The 10714-nt window shown below is 39.7% G+C and overlaps 1 protein-coding gene across 1 annotated transcript; it reads right to left on the bottom strand.

Moving 5' to 3' along the window:
• Nucleotides 1–220: 220 nt before the first annotated feature.
• Nucleotides 221–10386, bottom strand: LOC145467947 (uncharacterized). The gene is made up of 9 exons (XM_081451590.1): nt 10302–10386; nt 8644–8944; nt 6554–6766; nt 5118–5306; nt 4540–4690; nt 3698–3906; nt 2695–2929; nt 2033–2313; nt 221–364 (listed from the first exon to the last, which is right to left on the bottom strand). The coding sequence occupies exons 2-9, from the start codon at nt 8932–8934 to the stop codon at nt 221–223; spliced, it is 1713 nt and encodes a 570-aa protein (XP_081307716.1). The 5' UTR covers nt 8935–8944; nt 10302–10386.
• Between the last annotated feature and the right edge of the window lie 328 nt (nt 10387–10714).

Here is a 10714-nt window from a genome sequence, read left to right on the forward strand (position 1 = left end):
TTGACAGTAAAAACAGTCACAATAAATTTCCTATTTTTCTTTGTTTTCTTGTGTTTTATTGAAGTTTACAAAGCAAGTGGCTCAGTAGGTAATTTGCATGATGACGTCATTTGACTACAACAACCAGAATCCTTTACTTTTTCCAAAGTGACTCTGAAGAAATTAAAGTCACTCTGAGTGTTTTGTAATAAAGAGTTGAGTCTGCATTAAAACCACCCCTTCACTGGCCACCAGTTACGTTTATCTGAACTTCTCTTAGAAATTGTAAAAAAGAAGGTAGTTTGTCGACTATCTGTTCTGGTTCCCAGTCATTTCCTTCAGCAAGCACCTGGTCCCATTCCTCACAGTGAAGATGTATGTCAGTCTACGCGGCAAAAGAAAGCAAAATAAAATAAAATAAAATAAAATTAGTTCCTTACTTTGAGTGAGCGAGGGAGAGAATGCATGACTGATCGAGATCAGTGCAGCTGCAGTGCAACGTTTCCTTTGCATACAAATTTTTTCAATTTTATTTACACTGCATATGATCACATTACATTTACAGTACTTTACTTACATTACAACGCCTGCTACTTACAACACAGTACTTAAATCTACTTAGAATAAGCTACATTACTAGTTTGTATCTATCACTGTGTACAAAATGTTATTTTACATCAATTACCAACTTACATTGCGCCATATTACTTACTCACAAACATCATTTATTACCTACGACATTACCTATTTAACGTTACATTACTTACTTGCAAACATCACTTACGAAAAAATCAATCTTAATCAGGGTTGCTTTGGTTAGGAGCTGAGAATTACAATATCGAAAGATACACTTATAAAATTTAATATAAAGTGAAAAACCCATCTACTCCCTGGGCAGTTCACTTTTTGTATGACGAACAACTTGCAGCTAAAAAAAAAAACTTTTTGATCGTTCCTTTGCGTATTGAAATACTTCATATCAAACAGCGAGTTTTAAGCCAGGAAGCCGTTTTATGCATCTAAACTTTATGAGTACAGTGCACGTTCTGCTCTGCATGCAATGTCCTCCGGTATCCAGCGGTTCGTTACACTCTCCTCAAGGGAACAGAGCATTTGCGCGAGCAACAAACCGGCATGATTACATCACTTTCTCTCTCTGTTAAAGTGGCGACCGCTCGCGATGAAAATAAACTTGCGAAGAAAACGAGTTCTTATGCCAAAACTGTCCCTACAGTCACGAAGATACGCTCGTCGTCATCTCCTTGCACGAAAAAATGGAATTGTTTCAAAATAGTAATAATTGTGGGAAATAATTGCTGCTTGCACGCAAAGGAGGAACGGATGTTCACAAGAGACTATGATCTAGGATCGACTCTAGGCACTCGACTCCACAAGGCATCCCGAACATAAAATTTATGGGAAATCAGACAATAGAGAGTAGCAGGATTACCAAAAAAAGCTAACCGTTCACAGCAGGAAAAAAGCTCTACACCCTAAAAGTCTCGCGAGAATTCACGGCCTAGTTACTCTAAGGGAAGGTAAAACCTTATACGCCTAATTTTAGAACAAACAGTTTTTTTAGAGCAACACTCTCATAGAGGGGTACCCCCACCCCTCCAGGGAAATGAAAAAGATTAAAAAATATCTAACTATGTGGATAACCCAACGTTTTCAAGATTGGCTCAAGTACTCTTGGAAAATTTACGGTGGCGCTGAACCCTACCTACAGAATGTTTTTAAACTTTGCCAAAAATTGCGTCCTATGCTTATCAAATGTTGACTATATAGAAAAAAATTCACCGTGCCGTTTTTGAATTGTAAGCCCCTAAAGCTGTAATTAAGGGTGTTTTTAGCAGGTCATACTGTTGCTATGGTAACCTATTGTGTTACGAAAATGATAACAACGTGTTCACCAATGGTTGGGCAGTTGTTTGATACCATGATTGTAGCATCAAGTGATAAAGAGTAGTTATAACGACCCATCAAAATCTGAGTGCTGGAAACTGTTTTGATCCACCTTAAATGACATGGAGAATTAATTAGCAATACTGACCTTTGTGGCTGCTGTATGAACGTCCCTCACTTCAGTCTCGACGGGATCCACGGTGTTTGCTTGATCTTTACAAACAATCAAGCTGAACTCTTCTCCATCTATTTCATACTGGTAAGTTTTCCTCAAACTGCGGCGCTGGTAAAACAGATCAAACCCGTCTGGACGCTCGGAGACCGGTGGCAATACCAGCTGACCTTCTTCAATCTTCATTCCCATCAGGTAGCTTTCTAGAATTTTGTCTTCTTCTTCGGCTTCTGGTGTTTTTGCGACATAGCTTCTGCCTGGAATAAACAGTGCAGAATGGAGATTACGGTTTTGGCCCAATTAATTTAAGTTGTCCTACTGATGTAAATCGCAATTTCATGGGTGGGCAAATATTGCGCTGTGATTGGCTACCAGAGCGGGTAAGATGGCGTTATCGGGATTACGCGCTTTGTCCCGCAAAAACAACTAGTTTCTCTACTAGCTTCTACTCCATCTCGGTCCATAAATACGCAAAAATGAACTTAGCCAATATCCAGCCATCTTGACCTCACGCTTGGTCAGTTATCCATATATGTTTTTAAGCGCGTAACAACAAGCGAATCTATTTGCGTTATAGGTTTTTGTGGTTTATTACACAGTGAAAAGTAAAAGTAATAAATTTTAGAGTTCTTTCTTACATGTTCTTATCAACAAACGATAGTCAAATGTTTTCGAAACCATCAAGATGTCTACACTCATTTTGCGCTGATAGTGAGAGCACATGTAAAAACATGGCGAGTTTGATGAATCACCCTGCCCATCAGGCAACGCGCGAGTCAAGATGTTCTTAACACGAACTGGTGCATTGCGAGAGAACGCCATGGCGGTTGTCTCGTCTTCTTCTTGTGCAGCATCCTTCTCTGTAAGCCATGCCTAGGAAGGTAAAAAAGAGTTAGTTGAAATCTACAAAGTAGAGAGAAAACATTCGTCCCTACCCATTATTAAAGTGCCAGTGAAGTACAGAATAATTGCCGCTTATTTGAAAGGCTTTTCAAAATAAAGAAGAATGGCGTTTTCCTTTTTGGAATATCATCTTTCGTTTTAATAGCCTGTAGAACAGGCGGATTAGCAGGCTAGTGCGATACGCGTTGAGCAAAAGCGAAAATAAATCCGCCTGTTGTCATATCCTTGTTTTTTATTGTTATTATGTTTTTATTTAATACAACACAAGGTACAACACTTATAGTAATTACAATACTAATAAATACCTCGCAATGCTCGCGTTAAACGCTATTGTTTATTTACGTTTTGTATTACGTAAATGAGAAAAGTGATGGCGTCATAAATAGTTCCACTGAAACAGTGAGATACTGAATCAATAATATCTGTAGAGCAGTGTTCTTTAAACTTGACACCAGAAATGTACATCACAAAAGAACAAAATGACACCCGTCGTACCGTTGCCATGACAACAGTTTTGCCACTGGTCTTTTCAATTAAGACTGAAATTCTTAACCAAGGATCATCCACTCCCAATAATCTAGTGAAGAGAGTTACGACAATATGGGCACCATGTGTGTACAGGACCCTCTGTCCCACTTTAAATGGTTTCAAATGGGGATATTTGGGTTTTGGCAGAAAGAGACGTACTTATTTAACTAATAACTCTTGGAATTCGAAGAGAAACTACCAAAATTGTACCTTAACACGAACATCTCTACAAGAAGGAGTAAGGAAGGCAAAGTCGTATCTTATGTCTTCCTTAACTGCATGGGATTCCAGATGCTTCTCAATTCGCTCAATTTCTATATCGTCTAAGCCACCTTCGAAGATTGAGGTCTTCCAGCTTCCTTCTTCCTCGAGTTTTTCTTTGATTTCAGCAAGAGTGAAATAGTCCTCTTTTTCGTCGTCTGAATCAATAGAAGAAAACATATACTCTCCAGATGAACATTCAATATAGCTACAAGCCAAAAAAAATCCAATGCTTGTTTGGTTAAAGATAATTTTCGGATACTTCTCTCAGTATCACGTTTGTATATATACCAGATGAATGGCGCAGGAACACTTGACTGAAGACACACTACTCTACACTACACTACAACAACACCTTTCATTTATTCTTAGAGGTATGTGCTTTTTCTCACAATGTCTTTTATTTCCATGTTTTGGCGATACATTTTGCATAAGTCAACTCAACTTTAATTCCCCATACTCAACGTCACTCTGTTCATTAACCGCGGGAAAAAATAGTACATCATTTACGTAACCCGGCCACTAGTTTTGTCATGTAAGAGTTTCATAACTCGGCTTTTAAAATTAGCCGTCGTCGTTCACGTTCCTCGAACCACCCAAAACTTGGTCATTTCACGACGTTGTTTTGCAGAGGACGGCAAAGAAATGCCGTACAAAGATTTATAACGCACGTGCACAGTGACGATCTCGTTGCCGTCGTCGTCGTGGTTTGCTTAAGTTGCATCACTTCAGTGAAATTCAACGTCAAAGAATAAAACCTGCTGAGTGAAACTTTTGCATCTTTCTCTCACCTTCGCCTACTTCCTTTATGTAGGCATGGCCGAGGTGACACCAAATAACTACTTTTAACGTCTCCTCTTCCTTTTCTTTGTGAATGTTCTTTAACACCATGAGGAGTTCATCTCTTAATTTGTCTATACCAATGAAGCCATCCTGTTCATCCTGCCAGTAAAGTGTGCATGTCAGATGTAAAATGCAGACTGCCGTCTTCATACCAGGGGGAAAATGCAGACTGCAAACTAAAGAATTTTTAAGTGTAGATCGTAATATTGCCATTATCGAGCGCTGACCGTAAACTGCGATTATTCAGGTTAATCGTAGTGAAAGTCTGCACTCCGGTAAGCCTGAATAACGCTCCGGTTAGCCTGTTAGCTCGGTTAGCTCTGAATGATGATAGTCTATAGAAATGGTGATACGATTCAGTTAAAAGGTCTACAGTCTGCAGTCTACAGTTTTCCCTCATTCTGCATTTTACCCCTGGTTTGCAGTCCGCAGTCTGCGTTTTACACTGACCGTCCATAAACCTTAAAGACTAAGAAGGCGGTCGCTTCCCACATAATTCCAAGTACTAAGTTTTGACTAAAATCACCTCCAGATCTTGCGGGGAATGCTCCAGTTGTTTCAGTTGATAGTATTTAGTTTCCTCAGCGCAACGGTCATTTGGAGGTTGTACGACGGACAGCTCAAACTTGTGGGTCAGGTCCAACTGGGTTGTGTCCACATGAACAATCCGCACTAACTGTTGTTGACCAGCCTGTGAGCGTCTTATCAAAATGTTCTTGAGTAAAACAAAATCACAAGTGGCAATAAATCAATGGAACTATAGACTGGATTCTCAAATAGCGTGATTTATTGAACTCTCATTTGGTATCGACCTGCAGCAGCGACGATTTATTTATAGAAATTCTGATTCAATCTGAAGTTAAGTCTTCGCTAATTCACTAGGGTAAACTGAGAAAAATATGGTGCAGGTAGGAAGAATGAGTAAGCATAGGCCTGGTTCATACGTCGCATTTCTTCCGTGGTTTTTTACTTCTATTAAGTGCGGCAGAAATGCGACTGTCGATTCATGCGTCGAACTTGTGTTGCACTTAATTCAAATTAATACTGTTGGGTATGTCGGCCAGCGGAAAATGTTTTAAACGTAGAGTATTCAATGTGGCGGACAAAAGATACTATACAACGAAGGAGATAAATTTTGCGAAAAAATTGTCCGGCAATGGAACGAGAAGGAGAAGGCTGACAATGCAGTAGTATGTGTTACAATATGTTCATGTTGCATTGGGACGGTAACTGCCAAGTTTCTTCTTTTTCTTTTGCGGGACCAAATTTACGCATGCTCCATACATTAACATAATGTATGCATTAGATTCGACACGGCAGAAATTCGACGTTTGAATCGGTGTCGCATTACTGTCGGATAATGCGACAAGACCAGTCGAACGTGCGGCAGAAATGCGGCAGCCGATTTAGACGTCGAATTTCTGTCGAATTTAATTAATTCGTTGAATTAAATTCGACACGGCAGAAATTCGACGGATCAACCGAGCCATAGCTGCACTGGCATCCGTAGGACGGGACAGTCAACCGCGGTTATGTTCTAACAAGCAAAGTTACTTCCTCGTCATATCCTTATCGCCAGGTAAATGTCGCTTTTCATCGTTTCTGTCTCGTATTTCCAATGTTGTAGGTAGTTATTTCCGCTCTTCAGGTAACATATTTGTACTACTTTGTTCTAGAAACCACTGGCAATGATATGTAGTTAAGAGTTCAGGTCGTCGATAAATAAACTTCTTTACGTCAGACAATTATAGCTGGTGCGTTTAATACAGTTAGCATTACAGAAGACATGGGATAAAAATTTTAGGACCTACTAAAACCGGTGTTCACTCGTTGTGAGCTTCGCTTAATGTTCTTGTATATTCTCCTCTTTGCTTCTCTTGAATGATAACGTTAGAAAACCAGATCAAGTTAAGGACCTACTCGGTCAACCTACTATACGGATTGTTTCATAACAAGACTTACCACTTGTTCCTTTATTCCCCGAATAGCTCTCTTTTGGCTCTCATGAGAGCCCTTGATACAGAGGCCATTCCATTCCCAGACCTTCAAAGTTGCCCCAGTTTTTTGTTCTATTTTGTCTAAATGTTCGCGCCTTTTTCCAATGACTTGACCCATATATTCCTCGGGTATAAAGTCCAGTTTTTTCCAAGACGCTTGATCAGGGCTGCCTTCTCCCTGCGTATCGAATAAGATTAAGAGAATTTAAACTAACAAGCCGGAAAATATGATAAAGGACATCAAAACAAGGAAGAGATGACAGAATGAAAGAAGGAAGGTAGGCAGACAGGCGGCCAGGCATACGGGCACACAAACATACTACGATTATCAGCTGAGTAAGGCGAGACGAAAGTTTGGTGACCAGGTTTTCAGGGACCGCGGAAGGGCTTTTCGAGTGGGGGGTGCTAATGCGAACGCGTAAGCGTGAGCTAAATAGGGGGTCCGGGGGCATGCTCCCCCGGGAAAATTTGAAATTTAAGTCTTCTGAAATCGCTTGAAATGGATCTAAAACTGTCAATAGTGAAGTTAATTTTGTGGTTGTTCAGCCGTGGATTTCGTAGTTTGAATATCAGTTAATTTATCAACAATTAGTTGGCAAGATTTTTTGCACGCAGGTTCTAAAGAAAAAAAAATTAAACTAAATAAAAATAAATGATCATATATATGAAATGTGATGCACATATATAGAAGTAAGGTTAAGTTAATATAAGTTAAATAAAGCATCGAATGCCCAAACTAACCTTCAACAGAACAATGTTCAGTTTTGGAAAAAAAAAGTCAGAAATTTTCGACCATTTCTTCTTGACAAAGCAGTAGCTTAGCTTGTGTGGAGTCAGCTTCCTGGCTTGTTCATGTTACCATAAATCATATGCGCTTCTTTGTTTGTTATATTATAACTGCAGGGTTGAATGATCCAGGATGACTGTGAAATAGTTTAAACAGTGACTTTGAACGTTTATTTCGTTTCTATTCGTTTAATCTGTTATTTGTTAATTTCGAGTGATTTCCGGTCGGCGGTCGTTACTGTATTTCGTCTCGTCATTGCTTACGTCACTACTCGGGACAGTACTAAACACGTTTTCGTTCCCGCTAAAAAACTCACTCAACCTGACCGCCATGTTTGTAACGCTGTTGAACCGAAGTGAAATATAGTTGAGTTCCTATCACTGTTGTATTTCCTGCTTCCCCACAATGACCATAGCTGTACATAACTCTCCGTTTCAGATATTTACGGCGATAAGCAGCTCTGATGAAAAAAACTGCGTTCTGCAAAACCCCCCTCAAGTTTTTCCAGTGATGAAATTTCATCTTCGTGCTCAACTAAACCATTGGCGTCGAGAAACACCGATCCAAGAACGAGTGAAAATAGGAACAAGAGTCTGAATGCCATTATTGCGCAGGTGAAAATCTAATCGTCTGTTCGGGAACAAACCTAACGACAAACTGCCTCATCCGGCCGCGTTTGTATGAGAAAACCCTCAAAAAAACTAAATTGGATTGAAATGAACAAATCAGAAAAAGGCAGCGTTTCCTAAGAGGTTCGCATGTTTGACATAAAATAATGTAATGTACTCTTTTATTAACGACAGACCTGGTTTACGTTAGTAAAAAGAAATAGTGATTTAATCCGCCAAAAAAGTGGTGGGCTTAAGCACCCCCAGCCCCACCCCCTGCGCGGTCCCTGTTTTACAGTTCAACTTGTGTCGTTGTCATGGGCAACTGGCTCCGTTTCCAGTGGCAACTTGTCGGCCTTTGACGTCATTGGCAGCAAAGCAGGCGAAATTGGAGGCGACGATACCATTGGAAACGAGGAAGGTTGCCCGTGGCAACGCCGTGATTTTAAGTCGAAACCTTCGTCACCAAATCGTAGTAAAGGCGAACAGGTAACAGGTAAGGCAGGCAGGTAGAGAGGCTCACAGACAGACAGACAGACAGACAGACAAACAGACAGACAAACAGGAAGCTCACGGGCAGGCAGGCAGGTAGAAATGAAGACAGGAAGAGGATGAATGAATATGAACAAATGGTAAAAAAGGAGATTTGCCATGACGTACACTTAAGATCCTGTAAATTAACGTTTTGGCTTTGGCGCGCTGTTCTTCTGTTCCTGTTATACGAACTTGGCAGTCTTTGATGACCAGTGCTTGAACTCCACTTCGCTCCTTTATATCATTTCTTCTCCATCCCTTTTTTCCTATAACAAGTCCCACTTTGTTCTCGGGGATTTTCATCACTTCTTCTTGGAGATTATGTGCAGCTTTATCCCCTTCACTTCTTCCGCTACTTGGATTGTCAGTGTTTCTTTGGGTCCTGGATTCTTTGCCTGCCCGTGAATTATGTGACATGACTAACAACCTAACAAAAAAAGGAAAGTATTATATCTCCTAGCCAAGCGGAGTCGTAAGGTAAATGCCAATTGTGATTGCTTTGTTATAAAGCTGACGGTTCAGTTTGGTCATTGTTCGTTCGTTTTATGCATCTATCAATGTTAGTTGACAAAAAACAAACAAACAAACAATTAAAAACATTAAAAAAGAAAACAGAACAAAAATAAATCAAAAAAGGATTACGTGTCGTGTTTCCCCCTACACTTCTTTCGTGCTCTACCGCTTCCTGCGTGCTTTACAACAAAACCTCAGTCGAAGCTTCGTTTAGGCTTTTGTACATTATGCTAGCATTCTTTTCGAGCATTTTAGTGAGGCAAAAGCATTAAGCATTATTCGAGCCTTTTAGTGGCATTTTCCTGGAAAATAACTAATATTTTTTTTCACAGAAAATAGAAGTAAAAACTGTTTTTACCAGAAAATAAAGACGTAACTTAGCCTCTTCACTTAAGTATCACTGAAAGGGGACAAAGGATTAACATAACAACAGATCATTTAGAGAATTGTCTTTTGGTGTATTTAAACTATTACATACGTTGTTGTTAACTTGTTATACTAAGTATACGTTTTTGTTACGCACTCTGAACTATTAATTGTGTTGAAACGTTAAAATTATTAAAAATTAAAAACCGTATGTGTGAGCATTAACCGTGCATTTTAGTGACTTTTTTGAGGGGAAACCGAGCATTTTAGTGGAAACAATGGAGCATTAAGGTGAAGCATTTTAGTGGGAAAATAAAAGCATAATGTTCAAAAGCCTAGCTTCGTCATTATTTGTTAAGTGCGCGTCAGACCGTGAAGCCAATGTCGCTCAAATGGCATGCACACAAAACCTAGAAGATAGAACGACTGAAAATGGATAACAGGTCAGATTTTAGACGTTATTGCAGCTTTTCAAAGGAAGAAGAGAAATATCTTTCAGATTTTTTGATCGAATTTATTATATCTTTACAAACTCCCACACATCTGCATGTAACAGTTCTAAGTTTTGGCAATTCATGTCAAAGACACCATTGGAGGCCATGCCTGATTAAACATCCAGCGTGCACAATGAGGAATAGAATGATACGGAAATGTTTCCAGGGTTGAGGTTTTAAGATTTTAAAACAACCTTCCCTACTCTGTCTACTTCCAGACGTTTTCCTTTTTCTATTTCAACACCGCGGAAAATAACTTGAAATACAGAAATACAACTTTAAGTCAGCAGCATCTGAAAGATTTCAACGATCAGTTGTAAACGGAGTTTTCTGTGCACTGCACAATGTGAAGCTGATCAATAACAAGGCTGTAAACACTGGTAAACAAACCAAATACATTTCAAAGCCTACCTGCACTACCTCAGCTCAGCCACCTCAGCTTAAGAACGAGGCAAACCAGACTCCGCTGTCTCGACGCCATTTTGGGACTTCCACATGAATTCATCTCGCAGTTGATTTGATTGACATATGCTCACGCCCTGGTTCAGTTCATTTGGACAAATTATACAATGTAAAGGACGCTGTTTCCGCTTTGAAGCCAACGAGCGAGCAACTGCAGGATGCCGATTCGTCAAAATTGACCTTTACTTTGACGTTGCGGGTACGCAAACTTAGCAAACGTAACGCTTATCTAACAGGGGTAGAGACGATTGTTAGGTACAAGGTACCTTTTCACTCTTTTTTTTATAAAAATGATGGAGCTTCTTTTCCTCTCTGGGGGAAGAATAACTTTGGAATGCACTATAATGAGAGAAAATGCATTC

Source organism: Orbicella franksi, chromosome 14, assembly GCF_964199315.1.
Source record: "Orbicella franksi chromosome 14, jaOrbFran1.1, whole genome shotgun sequence".
NCBI lineage: Eukaryota > Metazoa > Cnidaria > Anthozoa > Scleractinia > Merulinidae > Orbicella > Orbicella franksi.